Source organism: Pantherophis guttatus, chromosome 2, assembly GCF_059756535.1.
Source record: "Pantherophis guttatus breed Tessera chromosome 2, ASM5975653v1, whole genome shotgun sequence".
NCBI lineage: Eukaryota > Metazoa > Chordata > Lepidosauria > Squamata > Colubridae > Pantherophis > Pantherophis guttatus.
The window spans coordinates 226710377-226732033 of NC_142064.1; the positions used below are offsets into that span (position 1 = coordinate 226710377).

General features: G+C 39.0%; 1 protein-coding gene and 1 long non-coding RNA gene across 2 annotated transcripts; one reads left to right on the forward strand and one right to left on the reverse strand.

Moving 5' to 3' along the window:
• Window positions 1-1220: 1220 nt before the first annotated feature.
• On the reverse strand, window positions 1221-21629 carry XPC (XPC complex subunit, DNA damage recognition and repair factor). The gene is made up of 16 exons (XM_034431555.3): window positions 21191-21629; window positions 19983-20175; window positions 18906-19021; window positions 16303-16417; window positions 14959-15043; window positions 12621-12778; window positions 12277-12391; window positions 11285-11374; window positions 9051-9944; window positions 7774-7934; window positions 6945-7026; window positions 6493-6627; window positions 6215-6384; window positions 4798-4891; window positions 3248-3337; window positions 1221-2479 (listed from the first exon to the last, which is right to left on the reverse strand). Exons 1-16 carry the CDS (start codon window positions 21318-21320, stop codon window positions 2267-2269), a joined length of 2841 nt encoding a protein of 946 aa, XP_034287446.1. The 5' UTR covers window positions 21321-21629; the 3' UTR covers window positions 1221-2266.
• LOC117673881 (uncharacterized) lies at window positions 10998-21171 on the forward strand. The gene is made up of 3 exons (XR_004593596.3): window positions 10998-11174; window positions 20125-20236; window positions 20957-21171. It is a non-coding gene; the product is annotated as an uncharacterized LOC117673881 (long non-coding RNA).
• Window positions 21630-21657: the final 28 nt, after the last annotated feature.

Consider the following 21657-nt stretch of genomic DNA (forward strand, 5'->3'; position numbering starts at 1 on the left):
CCAAAATAAAGTATTCCAAACAGATACCTGCCTAGCCTCTGTTTCAACACATCTGGCAAAGGAACATCTGCCATCTGTGTTAGTTTTCTCCATAAAATGTTCTTACTGCTAGGAAGCTATTTTCTAGCATTCAGTTGGAATCAGTTTTCCCCTAATTTAAAATCAGTTATTCTGTATCCTATATTCAAGAACAAGACCATTCTATACGTGACATCCTTTTAAGTTTTTGAAGAGTGCAATAATTTTTTCCCTTCAATCTTTTCTTACAAACATGTACCTCTATCAATGTCTGTTCATGAGACTTAATTTCTAATCTTTTTAAAGTCTTCTTCGTTCCTCTTCCATTGTGAATCTTTCAAATGTGATACCCAGAACTGGACAAAGTACTTGAGGCAGAGCCCTGACTAAAGAAGGATAAACTGAAATATTCATGTATTTTTCAGATTATTTTTTTAGAAAAGACGTACCCTAGATTTAGAACATTCTAGTTTAATAACTTAAGACATTCCTTGAAAGGGAGACAGACTTCTGACAGGAATATTGCTGCTTATGAGATAATATTTGGAAAGCTTTTCAACTTTCTTGACCCAATGTATAACCGAAGCTAATTCCAGAGCAAATTTCACAATTACTGGGACTGTCAAAATGTTCCTAAGGTGAAAAGGAGGTTCTGAGAGGAAAAACAAACTAAAAATGTTAAGATCTTTAAGAACATTACTTCAGCACTAAATTAAGTTTTGTTTTAAAAGTTCCTGTTCTTATACTTGTGTATAATTCTGTAAGTTGTTAGCATTTACCCAGCTTGAAATAAACTCAATATATTGCCATTTCAACTTCCAGAACAAGTTAAAAGTGCTGGTTATTACATAAAAATCCACCACAGCAATGGATTGGGCTCTATTATGGACAACTTGATCAAGCATAATTCAAACGTTGAGTGGGCCTGTTAAGATTCCCTCTGCATGTGAGGTAAAGACAGTACAGGCTTCCAAGATAGGGCTTCTTAGTAATGGCCTTCACAATTTGGAACATCCTCCAAAGCTACACCTGGCCTGACCACTCTTATTTTCTGAAAGATCTTTAAAATCAGTTTTTTTCAGGGTGACGCTGGCTTGTAGGGAGACTGTGGAAGGTTAGAATATTCCTATTCCAAGAGAAGCTCCTGTGAGATGAGAATCTAATAACGTTGAATATGTAAATGACAATCTTAGGAAAAGGACTGGTGCTCAGGACTTAAGTTTTTATTTTTTACCCAAGATTCAGTATATATTTTTTATCTGAATAAATTTAAAGTGCCCAAATTAGTTCTGGTCAAGTCAAATAGACTAAGCTTATCATGACAGAATATAAACCAAACAATGTACTTCTAAAATTGCTTTCAGTAAGACAACTGCTATAGTTATTTCTTCTGCACAAAAAAGTGGGCATTGGTAAAACATTCAAAATAGCACATTAGGCAATTAAGTAATTGCACTATGCCTGAACATGTGGCAGACTGCAAGCCATTTTTGTAATAAGCCTCACTTGGACTACACCATTTACAATGTCTAAAACTGGAATCTGTCACATGATCAATATACTAAGGTAAGACTCAGAGTTTTCTTGATGATATAGAAGAGGAAAAGGAAAAAGGAATAAATCCAGCTCAGCTAAAAACTACTGGTAGGTATCTTCTACCCAAATGTCCTACCTATACCCATTAATTATACTACTCTACTGTTCACGTTAGTTTCCTCTGTAAAGCTGAATAGAAACTGTTAAAGTTATAGACATTTCCTATCAATTCCCTCACTTATTCCCACCATACTTTTTTTACATATATAATACAACTTAAGCCCAGCTTTACTATTGCAACATGTATAAGTACCCATACATGTATGAGTACATGTGTGTATACATGTTCCTTTCATGACTCTTCCTGGAAGCTCGTGTGTCTAGCTTGTTAACAACTTTGCAATAAAATAATTCAAAATTTCCAAGAAAAGGAATGTATTTGCAGGTATTAAGATCTGGCATTGGAAAGTACTTTGCCCCAACACCAGTGTTCTTGCTTTACCTATCAGCAGCACCTTATAGAAAATGTGTCTATCAAGAATCTAGGAAAAGTAGGTGCCACTGGGCAATATAAAGGTATATAGGCATCCAGCAATGAGTCCAGACCAATTGTCCTGCTTCAAGTCCTGCATGCATCTAGGAATATTAGAAAAACTGGTTGGAAGTTTCCTGAGTTGTTTTAGCTGTTCCTGCTGGCAGGAAAAGCTCCTTGTCACAATTTCTCAAACGGGAACAAATGTTTTGCTTCTCCTTTCTTTTCTCTCTTGTTCTTTTTGGTTGTTTTTCCTTTCTCACTCTGCTCCTCAGCTTGTCGATTTTGGGGCCAAGAAATAGCCACATCTTCAGCAAGTGTTTCTGAGTTTGGTCCTCCTTCATCATCTGATGAGAAACCAGACTCCCTTTCCATCATGATTTTTGTCTCATTCTGGAAGAGAAAGAGTTAAAATATTTAACTGATGCTGTGGAGCAATTCTCCTTTTAAGGAGGGCGTTGCAAAAAAACTAGTACTTGACATTATAAATGTTATACAAATCCAAATATACAGAATTTATGTTTTAAGATTTCAACAACCCTGCTGCATCCTACTGCAGGAAAAAAAAGAACCAGCAGAATGCAAACATTATCAAAATACTTTGCATGAAATGCTATGAGAAAAGAGAACTCTTTTTTCTATTATTTTTGCCCCAAAGAACCCACTGTCTGAAATGGATGATCATACTTCTTTCAACAAATAACATATCCTTGACTGTCAAAAGCCACTTAACATTATCATAAGATAGTGCTTTTGATATTCATACCGTTGACAGAATTTATGATTGAACCCACTGTTAAGCATACCTGCAATTCTATTCAAGTATACTCTAAAAGCCCAATTATCCCTTTCTTTCAGATAAACTTCAGATAAACAAGCAAAATATTCAATTTAATATTTATGCATCAAGAAATAATGCCATCACTTGTCATTTCAAAAGTAACAAAAATGTATTATTTTTATGCAGGAAGTACTTGTTCAAATGCAAAGTATGTTTACATATATTTTTTAAAACGTATTTTACTTCAGATTATATCTTCAATGTAAAGAAATCTGTACTAATATTTTGTTCTTCTCCAAAATAGGCATGAACACTAGTGTCCAGACGGCCTTGAATAACTTTAGATTTGTAATCCATATATTACACCAATGTTTTGTTACCTTGGTAGAAAAGCGCTTCTTTAATCTCTCTTTGATCAGAAGTCCTTTCACCAACAGTTTCCAATTTCCCAGCACTCTCTTCTCCCGCTTCTGTTTTTAAAGTTCACCCAGAATTAAAACCAAAGGGCACATACTCATTAACAGTGCAGTTAGCAAAGTAGCATCTCTATACATTACAGTATTGAAATGTCTTTGAATATTAGACGCTCGGGTTGGTAGTTATGTTGTTGGTTTGAGCTCCGAGCTTGGCGATTTGGTTGCAAACATTTCATCCCCATTCGAAGAGACTTCTTCAGTGAGCTTTGGATTGAGCTCATCTATCAGAGCACTGGCCTTTAAATACTTTTCTGAATCCTGGTCTGATTTTGAGTTGTGTGTGATTGGCTGGCTGTAGTTGCTGAATCATAATTCTTGGTTTTAAATACCATCTATGTGATGTAAAAGGGACACGGAGGCTCAGTGGCTAAGGCGCTGAGCTTGTCGATCAAAAGGTTGGCAGTTCAGCGGTTCGAATCCCTAGTGCCACGCAATGGGGTGAGCTCCCATTACTTGTCCCAGTTTCTGCAAACACAGCAGTTCGAAAGCATGTAAAAAATACAAGTAGAAAAATAGGGACCACCTGTTACCTTTGGTGGGAAGGTAACAGTGTTCTGTGTGCCTTTGGCATTTAGTCATGCCAGCTACATGACCACGGAGACATCTTCGGACAGCCCTGGCTCTTCAGCTTTGAAATGAAGATGAGCACCGCCCCCTAGAGTCGGGAACAACTAGCATATACATGCAAGGGGAACCTTTACCTTTTATGTGATGTAAATTACTGCTGGTATTGTTGTTAGATGTTAGACATCTGAATGACATCATCAGAAGATATACATCAAAAACACCAGCATTAATTTACATCACACAGACAGTACTTAAAATCAAGGACTATGACTCAGCAACTACAGCCAGCCAATCATACAACCCAAAATCAGACCAAAAATTAGAAAGGTATTTAAAGGCTAGTGCTCCCCCAGATGAGCACAATCCAAATCGCACTGAAGATGTCTCCTTGAATGGGAACAAAACGTTTGCAACCAAATCACCAGGCTCGGAGCTCAAACCAACAATGTAACATTACAGTATCTGTGGCAGCCTCAAATAGCCATCAATGGAAATCCAAAACTACACCAAAATTTCAAAAAATACTCTTCTGAGCCTTAATGAGGAAGAAGGGAGGAATTCTACATGCACAGGATAAGATGTGGTAAACAGAGAAATGTTGCAAGGATTGAATCATTGAGGGGAACCTTATAAGAGTCTTATAAGAATGGATGGCCTTCAAAGTTGAAGTGGTAAATTATATAAATTTATTATGGTCTCCAGTTGGTGCTGGAACAACTCCCTTAGTTCTGAATCATTGTAATCCTTACACATTTGGAGGACACCAGGCAAAAGTATTGTCTGCTAGATCTGTAATTAAATTCACCATTTAACTTGGTAATGCTGCTGATTATTAGCTGTTCACCTCTCTCCCCTTCCCCTAATAAAGACTTCAAAGTGATCCTCACCTCCTTTTCCTTCTTTTCCCTTTCTGACTCTTCGTTCTCCCAGGCTTCAACAAGCACTTCTTTGTACTCTTCACAGATTACATAGCCTTCTGTGCTGTGAAAAGGATCCAGGATGTTATTTTGAACAAAACACAATTTAGGGACTTGTGTTTATATGGGCTTAGGGCGGGGCAACAACTTTTGGCCTTCCAAATGTTGCTGGATTCCAATTTATCCTTGGATGGGCAACAGTGAGAGATGCTGAGACTTATATTTCAACATCTGGATGGCTCCAAATTCCCCATCCCGCCAATAGATTAAATGTCAGTCCGCTCAACAACATTTGGGAAACTAGATGGAAACTACACAGGAACCCATGAAGGGATATAACTGTATTCATAAATGAGTAGCTAACAAAACTAGGAAGGAATGTTAATTGCTTTAGCATCCTTACCTGAATGATATGGATATAAAAATATTAAATAAGCAGAGGTAAAAGAGGAACACACTCTACATGGGGCTGCCCTTGAAGAGCATCCGGAAGCTCCAGTTGGTGCAAAATGCAGTTGCCCACATGGTTTTGTGCAGACCCTGGTGTCCACATGTATCATCTCTCCTGCGGGAGCTGCATTGGCTGCTGATTTGCTTCCCGGTGCAATTCAAGGTGCTGGTTGTCACCTCAAGTCCTTCATGGCTTGGGATCAGGTTATCTGAGGGACCATCTCTTGACGGTCACATCTACACGACTTATCAGAGCGGGGAGGCAGGGAATGTTGCGGTCCCATCCCCGAGGGAGATATACCTGGTGGGACCCAGAAGAAGGGCCTTCCCTGTGGTGGCTACCTCTCTCTGGAAAATCATTCTTCGAGAGATTAGAACAGCCCCCACTCTAATACTCCTCCGGAAGGCGCTGAAGACCTGGTTCTGCCAGAAGGCCTGGGGAACCCAGAGTGGGATAGCCCATTAAATGGCTCGTGTGATCTGCTGTCGCTGGGGTGGGAGATGATTTTATTATTTGATTCTTTTTATTAGTTTTATTGTTTTAAATGTGGTTTTATATTCTGTAAGCTGCCTTGAGTCGCCATGGGCAAATAGGCGGCAGTATTAATTAAATAAATAAATAAATAAATAAATAAATAAATAAATAAATAAATAAGTAAATAAATAAATACATACATACATACATACATACATACATACATACATACACACACATACATACCAGGTTAATCCACCTTTGTGAAAGTGGATGGTAAGGAAGGGAGCAAGTGCTGAGCTCTTACTATTTCGGACTAAGCAACTAAGCTGTTAATTCTGCTTTTCTGTAATATTATCACTAACCACGTATGCCAAGTAAATCCAATCTAACAGTATTACTAAGTAGCACATAGGACTATTGTATATCCTAGCAAAACCAGATCATAAGTTTATGACTTACACAGGATGAGAGTAACCACCATGAAAATCAAATCCTGTAACAGCTGGAACACAGTCAATATCTAGTTTACGGGCCACTCTATGAAGGCTAGGAAGGTTTAGCTGCACACAGCCTATTGGTAACATGCAGGGTTGGAAGAGATAGACATTCCCAAACTCATTCCGAGGAACCTAAAAGAGAAGTGGAATGGGAACAAAATTGGAAAAACTTATACTGAAATAAACTCTGAGGGAGAATAGAGTTTAAAACCTACCCAGTCTACCTAATTGCCAGCTTACCCTTCCATCAACAGCCAGAGGTGGCTGGTATTTCTCAGTCTGCCAGAGACCAAACAATGGCAAATCCATTTTGTCCCGATTTGCAGGTTCTACCATTCGTGCTTTTCTCGCTTGGTTGGAATAACCTTTCACCATCTGTGCAAACACAAAGAGTTTAGAGTGTCGTCATCATTCTTGCTCATAATACTCAACACAATTATCACAGCCTCTTCCTCATGGAGAAACATGTAGGAGTTGGCTGTGTGTATCAAGAGGTTGCCCATCTCTTTAGGAGTGAGAAGTATTTAATCTTCCACTATCCCCCTCACAGTATTTGGCCACAATCCTTTAATTTGTCCCCAAAGAACTTTTTTTTAAAAAAAAAAGTTATTCAGCTTCAAAAGTTTTATATATAAATATTTCCTGCCACAAATTTCAACATTAGCCCGAAAATATTGTTGATATCACTCTACCTTGTAAGGCACTTCCCCAATCCTCACCACTCGAGCTTGTTTTAACCAGGTGTCCTTGGAGTGCAAGGTATGGATACAGTCTCTGAAATTACCCAAATAATATCCTTGGTAAATAATATAGCGTCATATAGGTAATATTCACAATAAACTATGTATTAGGTAATATGTGTAATATACAATAAAGAACAATATACAAAATGGTTCACTTTCCTCTGAATGCTTAGAAGAAATCCCCATACTGTGTTTAATGCAGGGATGGGGAAGACTAGGAAAAAATAAGCATAGGTGGACTTTTCAAGCAGAAAAACAGGTTTCATGGATGTACTCTGAGTAGCCCCATCGAAACTCAAACCTCGTTACAGAGAGGGGGAGGAAAAATCAGATTCATTTTAGGAGGGAAAAGCCAAGGGATGAAAGGGAACTGGCTTCATATCCAAAAACACCAGATCTGCCCTTCCTATATAACTTGTATAAACAAGCTGTGGCTTCTACCGATGGACAGCCAAGGCTCTTTTAGGCCTCAAACAGCCAACACAGGCCTCACTTTTTCAATGAAGCTGAGTAGATGGAAATTTCTTCTGTGCTGAACTGCACCCTTGAAATTCAATCAAGTTTGGGAATAATCATCCCATGCCAAGTTAGAGAAGGTAACTCTCTGTACCTTGATAGATGAATAACATTCATTGTGAGGAGTGCAAACATGGATCCTTGTTTAAATGTTCAAAATAAGAGGAAGTAAGGTATTGCTAGTGGGACAATGTGATGATCCCAGACCAGTGTACCAAATGAAGCTGTGTTTCATGGCATACACACCTGAGAAATGTCTCACCTGGAGTAGACAGCCTCCCCTCGGCAATATCCTAGAATTGAAGCTGTCTCAGGATATATGGCCTCATACTTAAGGAGATGCCTCTTCAAGGCATAAAGCGGATGATTCTTGTATTCTGTGACGGAGTTTGGCAAAGGCTGATCTTGAAGTGTAGCTACAAACTGGGAATCATGTTATTACCAGTAGAATATAGAGGAAACCAATTACAAATATATTATTCAGCTTTTGGAAGACTAGATATAAGACAATATTGAGTCCTGGTATATTAATCCTGCCTTAATGCAAAGCTTTGCATTTAAATAACTAGTGGTATTATAGACATTATCTAAGCATCATTGGCAACCCTACTTTTCCCGGAAGGGATCTCAATTTTGCTTGCTTTCACTGTGTGGATTATGCTGGAAAGTACAATAAGGAGTTTTTGTTCAAAGAAGTACGAGAGACCAAGTCAGCTAAAACTATTTCTGGTATGAACTTGCCCAAGTACGGATATATTAGAGGACTTCTTCTATGTAGTTTCAGACTATAGATTGGTCTCCTAAAGATGTGCATTTGGACGCCACTTTCTAGAATTTAGGAAAATGTAAAAATTTATCTCTTCCCCCAAGCTTGTTAATTCATTTAATTGTACTTATTCTAATATCATCTTTTGTATACTTTGTAGTTTTATTCCAATTAATTTCAGCTTCCATAGTGCTTATACAAACATAAAGGTGGGGAATAAATTTAATCAATCAGATGCAGTACAATTGAATTAAAGTATCAATCCACTAGAGTTTTAATGAAGATAGAACATATATGTCAGGTGACATCCAAACTGAAAAACAAAGAAATAAATACAAACTAAAGAATGTTGCTCACTTGATTGTTATATACAATTTCTGAGGTCTGAACACTTCTCATTTTCATCAATGGGAAGATGTCTTTGAAACTTGAGACTGTCTAGGCATTTGCCTCTTAATGGTTATATAAGCTAAATAGCCAGCATACTGAGGAACATTTAAAGAGGACACTTCACAAGCTCTGTTGTCATTCAGCCAAGAACTGACTTGAACGGAAACTGAATAAAAGCACACAACATCTGAGTTAGTGGGTAAACCAAGAGGAACAGATTAGTTGAGATCTTGGATGAAAAGCTGACCAAGATAAAAGGAGAGAGTTCCATGTTTTTGCAACCTAAGGATCTAAACCTATTAGAAAAGGATAAAGAATATTCGAATCCTTCTGGGTGTAATTTTAATTACTGGAAAAATATCCTCCTGTTCCATTTTATTTACCTCTCTTTCTTCTTTTGCATCTCGTTCCACAAAAGAACTTTTGTACGGCTCCAAGGTATCTTCCCACCACTGGGCATCCACACGACACTTCCTCGTTGCAGTCATCCATGCTGGGTCGTATCTCTGTGTTACATCTTTTACAAATCCACTGTTGTCAATGCCAATGATGTAGCACACTGGCTTTGAGGCGTATTTGAAACATTCCAGAGGGTGTCCAACATTGCCATGCATGCAGTCCACACATATCCACCGGTCTTCTCGTTCAAGAAAAACCTCTACCCAATGGTCCGTGCCTCTCGATACAACTGGCCTCTGCTCTTCTTCTTCATCACTAGAAATTATTTTGTTTTTCTTCTTGGATGAATTTGAAGAACATGGACTGACCATTTTCTCTACCGAACTACCAGTTATCTCTGAATCCTTGTGTCTTTTCGACACAGAAGGCATGGATTGTTGCTTGTTAACAATTGCTTTTGTTTTCAGGGTTCCTAACGTTGTTTTAGGGGCTCCTAGTGGTGACTTCAGTTTTTTTCTGGGAATTTCAAAATCCTCATCAGATATGCTGCCATCATCATTTTCCTCTGTAGGACAGAATTCAGAATCATTATCCTCACTGTCTCCACTCTCTTCTTTATAGGACACTTTTGATGCTACTTGCCGTCGTCGGTCATTTTTAGGCCTTCCCAGCCCTTGTTCCACCCTCAAACTCTTCTCATCATTCTCAGATTTTATATCTTTCTGAATATCTTCCTGTGTTGGAGACTTCTTTCTTAGTCTTTTGGCCCTGGAGAGGCTTGGCTTCTTAGCAGTATCTGCTCTTGTGCATTGTCTTGAGCTTTTGGCAGAATTGGGCAATGTCCCAGAAGCTACCGAAACCTTCTTGGAGGATTTTCCCTGAAACAAATATAAAGGAGAGATGAAGATTTTGAGAGGCAAAAGTAGAACAACAACAACAAAAATATGAATAGCTCCACTGAATTAAAATTCTAATTGCTGAAATGATCTGTTCTTAAGATTATATTGGCTATTCACTTCTTGCAACCCAAAATGAATTACAGTGCATTGGTGGAGATGCTGGATCTGCGGATTGTGCTGTTTGTTTCACTGGCACAGGGAGTCTGTGTAAGAAAACTCTACCACCACCACTTCTCATCTTTTGGGGCTTTTATGATGATGAAGGACTACAAATCTGGACACCTTTTAGTTCTTTCTCTCTTAATGTAAGGACTAGAAACACATTTATCGTTACAACCAGACTGCTTCCCTTTAAAAACCATGCATTATGTCAACCTGCAAAACGACTTCAGTTGAAGCCACACTTATTTCTGCTCCATTTCTTGATTGCCATTCAGGGGGGAAGGGGAGGGGGAGTTCAGGAATGCGGTGCCTCAATCGGCTAGCCATAACATCTACCAGCTGGCGTGAGAACCAAGGTCATGTCAATGGACACCTGCTGAAGCTGAGTGGGAACCTACATCTGGACTGATTGGCCCATGTGACCTGAGAGCAGTGGTGGGCTGCAACCGGTTTAATAACCAGTTTGGTGAGTGTGCGCTTGTGCGCAGCGTTCAAAATACAACAATTTGAAGCTCAGCTGCTTACCTTCTAAGGTAGCCCCGGTAAGTAGAACAGCGGAGGCGCAGAAATAAGCTGTGCCGCGTGAATCAGCTGAGCCAGAAAGAAGGAAATATAGGACAGAGTAGGGCAGGGTTAAGGTGGGCGGGCCAGCTGATTAGATCACTGCCTAAGAGACAAAGGGGGGTGGGGAGGTCTCATTCTTTTAAATAATCCTAAGCGCGGAAATAATTTAGAGCTAGCTTCAACTTTCTAAGTGCCGATATGATGTACTCAATAAAGGATCTCTTCAACCTGAACAAAGCATCAGAGTTCTGACTTCCCTGAGTTCATAACTCGGAATGATGACACATAATCTATGTAAACCAGTTCTATTGTTCAGACAACTTTCAAACTGCTAGGTTGGCAGAAGCTGGGACAAGTAACAGGAGCTCACTCTGTTACACAGCACTAGGGATTTGAACCGCTGAACTGCCGACCTTTCGATCGACAAGCTCAGCGTCTTAGCCACTGAGCCACCGTGTCCCTAAGCACACTCATAAACCTAAGGTAAAATATTAAAAATAGACACCAAACAGATTTACTATAAAGTAAGTTTCAGGTTGTTCGGGAAGGACTTTCTCCTGAAAAAAACACAGTGACAATTTTTCCATACTGACCTTCCCTGATGGCTCTTTCAGAGGAATGGGTTGTAAAGACAATACAAGCCGGCACATTAGATGCAGTGCTCGAAGAATAAGTAAAAATATCTATTGGGGGAAAAAAAAAACAGTTTGGAATCTGATTTTTGTACCTCTCTTTCCCCTGTTCAGTGTTAATACTATTTACCCACAGGACAATTGCTACAAATGTTTTGAAAATAAAACACGTATATAATTTGTATATAATATGTAAAGTATGTTCCCCTGCCCTACAATTATGACAATTGAAGCTTTAATCTTTTTTCCTAGTGCCATGAATGCTAAAACTGCTGCATATGTGTGTATTTGTGTATATGTGTGTGTACAGACATACTGTACACTCAGGTTCACACATGTATAAAAGGTAAAGGTAAAGGTTCCCCTCGCACATACATGCTAGTTGTTCCCAACTCTAGGGGTGGTGCTCATCTCCGTTTCAAAGCCGAAGAGCCAGCACTGTCCGAAGACGTCTCCGTGGTCATGTGGCCGGCATGACTAAACGCCAAAAGCGCACGGAACGCAGTTATCTTCCCACCAAAGGCGGTCCCTACTTTTCTACTTGCATTTTTTTACGTGCTTTCGAACTGCTAGGTTGGCAGAAGCTGGGAGAAGTAACAGGAGCTCACCCCGTTACGTGGCACTAGGGATTCGAACTGCTGAACTGCCAACCTTTCGATCAACAAGCTCAGCATCTTAGCCACTGAGCCACCACATCCCTGCACATATATAATGTCCAATAAATTCCTTGTATAATGTCCAACAAATTCCTTGTATGCTATGCTCAGCATAAAAACAGAATTTCCAATGATTACATCAACGGCTAAAGGAGCAAGATGTGTATAGAAATCTCCGGAGGTCTGTCTTTCTTTTTGTATGTGAAAAATACAGCCTCTACCTCCCTCACATTATCCTTCCTATGATTACAACATAGCAGGGATCCAGCATGCCTTGCAAAGCCTTCTATCACTTACCTGCACCAGTTCCGCCTCATCTCGTGCAGCATAGACAGCAAAACGCTTCTCTATAGTAACCCGCCAATCTTCACTGTCGGAGAGCTGATTGTTAATAGTGAAAGTTGCAGAAAACCTTTATTTTAAAAACAAGAGAACCATAATTTATTTATTTGCCTAATCCCATGGGAGCTGGAATAGACGGTAGGGAAGCTATCTCAGCCTTACAGTCAAACTAAAAAGAAGACTCCTTCACACTTACTTCCTTATTCTTGGACTAATCATAGTCACAGAAAGCCAGATTTTCCACTGTTGGACCCTAACTTTAATTAAAAAAGAAACGGAAAAGGAAAAAAAAACCTTACCAATTCACAAGATTTGACAGAAACAGACGGTTGATGCGATCTACGGAGTCTTTGGTAAAGCGAATTGGAATGATAGAAAGGCCAATCGCTTGAAGATCTGGCTGAAGGCAGATCCTGTTCCTATGGAAACCGTTGGCCAATAGGCACAATAAGTGAACCTGTTGGGAAAAGGACATGGATTTTAAGGAAACAAGCAGCCTTAGGGTACATCAGAGATACTGAAGTGATTTTTACAATTCAAGGGACAGGCCAATATAGGCCAGATCCATTCAGCTGGACCCAGCTCTACTCCCCCCACAACACCTCACTGGTTGACAGGAAATATACATTTTAAGCATCCCAATCATCCATGTCACTGTACCAGTTAATTCCTGTTAAAAGTATCTTGTTCCATTCTTTAGTCTAGGCATCCATCATCATTTCGTGGAACAAGACCGGCATTTGGGCTTTCAATGATATGCTGGGGCTAACCTCCCCCCAAATAAGCAGGGGCAGGGCAAACTATAGATGTACACCTCAATTTTATACGTAATTAATTAATTATCATAAGTAAGTCATTACTCCTCATACATTTAACAATTTCTTCTCATCTCCATTATATTAAATATTAGAACTGGATGGCAGCATTTGAAGGAGCTCCCAGGGCCAAGGTTTTGGGGAGCTGGTAGTGCCTCTGAGGTCTCACACTGCACATCCCTACTTTCCAAGACTGGGGGAGAGGGGGAAGGAAAAGAAGAGGAGGGAGAAGAAAAAAGGAAATAAAAATGCATATTTAGGGAACCACTTGTAGAGTTACAGTTCTTTCGTGCCCAACTGGAGTGAACGTTCTGCTTTCAACCAAGGGGTGAAATAGCCTTATTTCTCTACCCTCCTTGGATTATATACATTCATATTTTTATATGAATTTCATAGACTTCTAGTATGCATGGTAGATGGTAATATAACCCTCAGCCCTTAGCTAATACATATTCCAGGCCAAACCCACCTGTTAAGTTTGCAGTGTTAAAGTATGCACTGAGACCAAAAAGGGTTTTCCTGCATTGTTCTAATTATATCATGATGTATTGTGAGACTACAGGAAGTTAATATTCTCTGCCTCAAGTCTTATGATGTTTCCAGTGTCACAGAGTTGAATTTTAACTGAGTATCAGTTTGACAGTTGGTTTCTTTTTGAGGCTGTATTTACATCTGCTAGTGTTTTAACTGCTCAGTTTATTTTTAAGATGCATGTGGCAGTTGAATACAAAAATGTGGTTTTAAATTTGCATTTACAGATCATTCGCCACTCTGAGCAAAGCAGCTGCACTAAACAGGCTTCTCAAACAAAATTCAGTTTTATTACAAAATATGCAAAAGTAATTAATACCTTGAGTTATGTTTATTGAGTGCTAACTTAAAATACTGTTATATACACAGGAACCTTTTTTTAAACTCCTTCCAAAATTCAGGATGCTATTTTCCCAGTAACAATATATTTAATTAGTTTTTGGAAATTACTAACGTATATACAGTAGATGAGTAGTATTTATTTATTTGTATTCCCTCTTTATTATTTTTACAAATAACTCAAGGAAGCAAACATATCCAATACACCTTCCTCCTTCTATTTTCTCCATGACAACCCTATGAGGGTTGTCATAGGGAGAATGATAGTCTCAAAGTCACTCAGCTGACTTTCATGATTAAGGTGCGACTTTTAATCGCACGGTCTCTGCATTCTAGCCGAGTGCCTTAACCACTAGTCCAAACTGACTCTCTTATGTTCCTCCGTAATGTTCCTCCAATAGTAAAAACTGTTCAACTGTGAAACAGTTCTGAAACATTCATACACCAATAAGCTCACCTTTCAGAAATTTGATTATGCCGAGCTGGAAGATTACTGATCAGGAATATTTTAATGGCATACTGCATTGTAAGTCTTGCACTGAACAGGGGCTTGATTAGACAGCAATAGCAATAGCACTTAGTCTTATATACCGCTTCACAGTGCTTTACAGCCCTCTCTAAGCGGTTTACAGAGTCAGCATATTGCCTCCAACTATCTGGGTCCTCATTTTACCCACCTCCAAAGGATGGAAGGCTGAGTCAACCTTGAGCCTGGTGAGACTTGAATTGTCAAGTTGCAGGCAGCCGGCAGGCAGCAGAAGTAGCCTGCAGTACTTCACTCTAAGCACTGCGCCACCGTGGCGCCACCATTAGATGGTCCTAACTCTTCAAGTATCTTCAAATTTAATTAGTTTCATTGCCAGGGTAAATTGAAAAATGTAATAATTCAGATAATGAACTTTGCCCCTAGAAGTCTCCCAATTTTCTGACAACTTAACCCTAAAGATCAAACCTTATGGGTATCTTCGCGGACTTCTTTGCTGAAGCGTTTCACCATTCGACGAAGATATATCTCAAACTCAGCTTGCCGTTTCTCTCTGCAAGATTTCATGTAAACCAAATCAATGAGTTCTATTTAATTATTTTATTTATATCATGCCTTTATTATCTTTAGAAATAACTCAAGATGCCAAACATACCTAATACTCCTTCCTCCTCCTATTTTTCCCATAATAACCTTCCTGTGAGTTTCTAACTTAATGCCAAACTGACTCTATGCTATAATGACTTTAGGATCTCTCTCTCTCTAACTAAGCCCCATTTTGTTGTCCCTGAAGGCTCTTTCAAAAATGGTTGCTGGAATCTTATCCGCCAGAAATACATGAAAAGAACAGCAAAACCTCAGGAAATTTTTAAAAAAAAAATCACAGTTCTGATTAATGGCATAAAGCAGTTCTCCATTTCCTATCACCCTCTTAAAAGTGGACAGTCCTCAACCCAATCTAGATTTTGAGCAGTCATTTATAGCAAGAAACCTCAAGGATCACTTAACATATTACAATTTGTCAGAAGCTTTACACTATATGTTACTACTGGTTGTGTGAATTCCTTTATTTGGCAATATGTAAATTGCTTCCTAATAACGTAGGAGTCAATTACAGGTAGTCCTAGATTTACAATTGTCTGTTACAAGAGCTTTGGAAAAAGTGACTTATGACCTCTCCTCAAAATTACAACCATCACATCACTCTCATGATCATGTGATCATCAGTTGGGTGCTCGGCAACCATCTTGCATTTAGAATAGTTGTATCATCTTGCATCCACATGATCACAATTTGTGACCTTCCCAGCTGGCTTCTGACAAGAAAAATTAATTGGAGAAGCCAAATTTGCTTAATGACCACAGTAAAAATGGTTGTAAAATTTGGTCTTGCTATATGATGACTTGCTTAACAAACACATCGCTAAGCAACCAAAATTCTGATCTGAATTCTAGTCAAATGTCAAGACAATACAAAGTAAAATGTAACAAGGCATGATTGTAATAGCCAAAAATAAGGACAACACAAACAAAATATCAATGAATGTTACCAAAATCCTAAGCAAGAAGAACCGATTTTTCTTAATCTTAAAACTACATAAGATTCATAATTATAAATAGCAAAGGTATTTACAAAACTTGGAAAAAAGAGACCATAGCAAAAACTCAGAAAAATCTTTTATATAGACTCTCTTCCTCTAAAAGCCAAATCAATTGTGAAAACCCCAAATATTATTATGTTATTTATTATTATTTTAAATTGATGGGCCACCCAATTCCATTGGGACTCCATCCCATATGGATGTCTGCCTACCTTCTCTCTCTTTTCTTTGCTTGTTCAGGTGTTTCAATTTCTATCTCAACAGTTGGGCTGGGCAGCTTTGGTGCCTTCGCTTCTTTCAGCATCTCGATCTCAGGTTCACAAAGTTCTGAAAACAAAGGTTTAAATCTAACCAATGTGTCTCACAGTTCCAATTCAGCGCTGCTTCCCATATGGTTTCAATGTCAGAAAATTAAGATACATGAAGGCATAAGATATGATAATTTATGAGTATTTCTGAATCACATATTTTGGCAACATAACATAAACAGTATGTGCCTATCAGTCTAACAAATATTTTGCCTATCAATCAGGTAAATATCACATTCTTTTATGAGTCACTCTTCCCCAACTGGGTGCTCTAATGGACACTACTGGCTTTGCTGGTTTGAGTTTTAGGAAGCTATATTTCCAACATACCTGTAAGACATCAGATTGGACAAGACATTTATAAATGTCTGTTATGGCACATAACCCATGTTACATTGGAAATCTAGTATTTAATGCAATATATGAGCCGAGGTGGCGCAGTGGTTAGAATGAAGTATTGCAGGTAATGCTGACTGCTGACTCCCAGCAGTTCGATTCTCACCAGATTCTCAAGGTTGACACAGCCTTCCGTCCTTCCAAAGTTGGTAAAATGAGGACCCAGATTGTTGGGGACAATATGCTGACGTGTTCTGCCCCAGCTATGGACCCCAAAGAACGCAGCACACACAAAGTCCATTCAAACCTTAGTTTACTAAATAAACCAGTTTTTTACAACAACAGCTGTTAATTAACTGCATTAACAGCCGCCAAGAATTCAAAGAATAATACTGAAAGCTTACTGTGGTTGGCAGAATGCCCAGAAGCAATTTGCAGGAAGCTGATAAGCAAGACAAGTCATGAAGGTATGTGAACGGAGTTGTTCCCTGCAAATTGCTTCAGTTGGCGTTCCTCCTTAAATAGGCTAAGGGAGTGGCCAATTAGCCCCAAGCCTTACTCTCGAGGAGACCTCCTCCCGAGGAGCCATTCCTGCCTTTTGGCAGCTCTGCGCGCCCGTGCATCGAGAAGAGGCTCCTCCTCTTCCTCCTCTTCACTTAAGGGAGCTTCTGGAGGTTCTGAAGGCCCTGGCTGAATCCCCGCCCCGGCACCACATCTTCTCCAGCCTCCTCATTGTCCGATCAAGTACCAGCTGCACAGGCTGCTGGCGCAGCACCATACCAGCCTCCTCGCTGTCGGAATCAGCTACTAGCTGCACCGGCCGCTGACGGGCCACAACATGACGTTGTAAACCACTTAGAGAGGGCTGTAAAGCACTGTGAAGCGGTATATAAGCTTAAGTGCTATTGCTATTTCCTTCTGTTTTAACACCAACCCAACAGCCATGTCCAGCCCATAAGGAATCATTATTAAATGAGGTAATCCTTTTGTTCAGCATAGAAAATAATGATTATAGAAATGCTGTACGTAAAATATGGGTTCACCTTTCACTTATTTCTAGATTTCTAAGGATTTTTATGAGGAGAAACTAAGCACAGTTCACCATCAGAATGAATTTACTATATGTAGTCCTTGATTTATAACCATTTATTTAGTGTCTATTCAAAGTTACAACAGCATGAAAATAGTGACTTATGACCAGTTCTTACAGTCACCTATGACTGTTGCAGTATCCCTTTGGTCATGTGATCAAAATTTGGGTGCTTGGCAAATGGCATTTATTTACAATAGTTGCATTCTCCCCTCGTCACGTGATCACCATTTGCAACCTTCCCAGCTGGCTTCTAATAAGTCAATAGGGGAAGCCAAATTTGCTTAACATGAGTCACTTAACCACAGCAAAAAAGTCATAAAATCAGATACGACTCACTTAACAACCACCTTGCCTAGCAATGGAAATTCAGGTTCCAATTGTGGTCATAATTCAAGGACTACTTGGATACATTTTTCATGCTTCCTCCCCCTTTTACCATCTTTTTTCATTTTTAATTAATCAATTTATTGTACCATCTTAGCTCAGATAAATTACAACTAGTGGAAACAAATCACAAAGTGGTTATTGTAATGGAAAAAAATGGGTGGTGGGATTACTACGCAGATTGTCTTTAGTTCCCAATTAAAAGGTGGGATCTAAATTATTTTTATTTATTTTTCACATTTTTAACCACCCATCTCTCTCAAAAGTTCTAAATTTAATAAATAAGAAAGTTGATTTAAAATTATTATTTAAAACAGTGCTATGTTTTCATTACTTATATCTAAGGATGATCTTTGTGAAAGAGAGGGTTGACATGCTAAATGAAAGTTTCAGCCACATCAACTTCCAAATAGTTCCTTCATCTTATTTGCAACTGAAGAAACAATATATATCTATAATTCACTTATTTAATTAATTACTCTGCAACACCTGAGAAAAAGCTTTTTAAAAAAAAAAAAAAAAAAAAAAAGTCAACCAGGCTCAGAGAGGCATAAAAGAAACACAGCATTCAATAGATCTGTGATAATCTTTGGACAACTTCAATATGAAAATAAGCATAAACCACAAGAAGCTAAAATAGCCATCACTAAATGAGACAAATGGCTCATATAGCAGAAAATGAAAAATATGTTACCTTCCACATCTTCCCATTCTTCCTCACTTTCCTCATCCTCATCTTCTTCTTTCTTTGTAATAATTAATTCTTTTTTTGCATCTGTTTTTTTCTTTAAAGAAGATCTCTGCGAACCACTATTGAATTCAAAAAGAAATATACTATGATATTTTTTTCTTGTCTCATGTGCTCTGCATTGCTTTCCCTGATACGATTCACACTGGCAATAATATTAACCAGTTTATTACTTTAGACAACATAGCAAACTGTGTGTAACCAAAGCAAAAAATAAAAACCTCTAAATTCATTATAATCATTGCAAGATGGAAAAAGGTACAAAACTCGGATGAGATAATTAATGCTTCAGGAGACATAAACAGACCTCCAAAGAATCTTCACAGGTTAAGTGGGAAGAAAACTGCATGCAATTTAATAGTTACAAATGCAGTATTCTACACTTAGGAAAAACAAATTTAATTCACAGGCATAAGATCAGGAGATATCTGCTTTGATAACATTTAGTGTGAAAAAACCACTGCAGTTTAAACTTTGGCAAATAAAAGTTCCAATACATTTTGCATTGGTCAGAATCTGCTTTGAAGTACTCTGTTCAGTTCTGGATACATTTTAAGAGACTATTCTACTTTTGAGGGAAAAAACAGAAGAAGAGCAAAGATGATAAGATAAGAAATTACGTCTACTGAGGAGTGACTGAAGGGATTAGGTACATTAGTCCTGAAAAATGGCAACTGAGAGGGGATGTAATGGCACTTTCCAAGTATCTGAAGAAATGACATACCTCTTCAGAACATCTAGTGCAGTACTATTATCTATCTTTCCAATGGTCTGTAATTCCAGAAAATATAAGATTCTGGTTACTTTTTAGGCAACTTTTATATGCCAAAAACAGTAAGAGCAGTTTAACAACAGCAAAAACACACCTGCTGGGGTCCTGTTTTCTGTATTCAAGCAGAAGCTAAAATTTATTCTGGATTCCCACACTAAGTAGAGGGTTGCACTAGGTAGCCTTAATGGACTCTTTCAATTCTAATAATTTGTATGTATACCTTGAAAATGTCTACCTTTAAAGTTGCTTACCTGCGTTTCCCCGCTTTTGGAAGGAAGCCTTGGCTTTCTATACTTCTGTTCATTTCCTCCTTGACTTTGGATTTTGGTCTTTTTTCATTGGAATTTTTACAAAGTGTCTGAGGGACATGCTCTTTTTCTCTCTTTTTTCCAGATGACAATTTGGGCCTAGTTTTCTTCTCAGGTTTTTCATCTTCAAATTCATCTGTATCAAAAATGGAGAAAATTGCCAAAAAAAGAACAAAGAAAGAAATCACTAGGGAAAAGTAAGTAGATTATAGATTTTTAGTGGAACTTTTTAAAGCAAAAGCCCACTTAATTTCCAATTATCTTTTCAAAATTAAGCTGCAAGGATTTGCAAACTAACTGAGATGCTTCTGCTTTAGGTATGTAGACAAGCAGATATTTTTTTTATTCAATTCAACACACTCAGCATTATAAATGAACTTTAAAACTTTGTATTAGTGACAAAATCTTTTTTTTAATTCTCCTTAAAGTTTACTGAATATCCATGGTGCATTAACAAAACAAGGGCATCATAACTCAATAGCCCAATCAGCAGAAAGCTATATCCCATTCTGATAGAATAAAGAAGTGAAGTCAGCCTTTGTTTTCACTCTTCAGAAAAAAAAGAGAAAAAAAAAAAGGAATTACACAAGGTCCTTTCCATGACACATTTAGTAATTTTTAAGCATATATTGGCGACAAAGAACTGCGCACTTACATAACCACAACAGTAACTCTACAAAGAAAAGGAGAGCGCCATTCGAAGTGTGCTTTAATCACGTGGCACAACAACTCGAGCTTCATTCACAACTTCATTCCGCACTACACTATTACACTTTAGCGTTTATTGCATCTACCCCCAGAAAAGCGTCTTAAATGTATAACTGCAGAAACGGTTATTTTAAAGGGGGAAAAAATTAAAAGAGCTGGGCAACAGTACTGGGGAACTTTCTCTAACCATTTTTTTTTTTTTACATAAGCGTTGCATAAGAAGAGAATTCCGCCCGAAGCGATCCAAGTTGCTAACTTCGCGTCGAATTGAAATTATTATACCATAAGAGACGAAAGAAGGCGTGAAATCTACCAGGACCGAGAAAAAAAAAACTGCTTTAATTACAGTTGCTCCTTTCCGGCTCTGAAATATAACTTTCCAGGCTGTCCCCCAGCTCCCCAATCAACATACTCATCCTCAAGATCTGACTTGTTTTTTTTACCGTCTCGCTGCTCACAAGTTTTCAGACCCGGGGAAGAGGAGGAGGAAGAGGCGGCGGCGGCTGAGCCCTCTCCCTTGACTTTCTTGCAGGACCGCTGCACCTGCGAGACCCCTTTGCGCTTCCCGACCATCCCGGCTGCTATTCCGCGAAAGAAAACAGCCCGATCCGCCGTCACCAGGCGTCGGCGGAGCCCCGAAGGTTGAGAACCGCAACTAAGGGAGGCAGAAGCCCGGGCGGTGCCAAAGAAAGAGCCAAAGCGTCTCTTTCGGCCTTAGCGCAGGGCGTTAAAGGTGGGTGGCCGCGCCTTTTACAAGCCGCCCTCCGTTATTCTCCGCTTCTCATAGGAGGCAAGCAAGACAGAGCCACGCCGGGACCTCTCCCGGCTTTCCGTGGCGCCTCCCCCCTTGACGTCCCTTCCGTGCCGGCAACTCCGGAGAAGTTGCGCTGCAGCGGACCGGAGAGGCTCT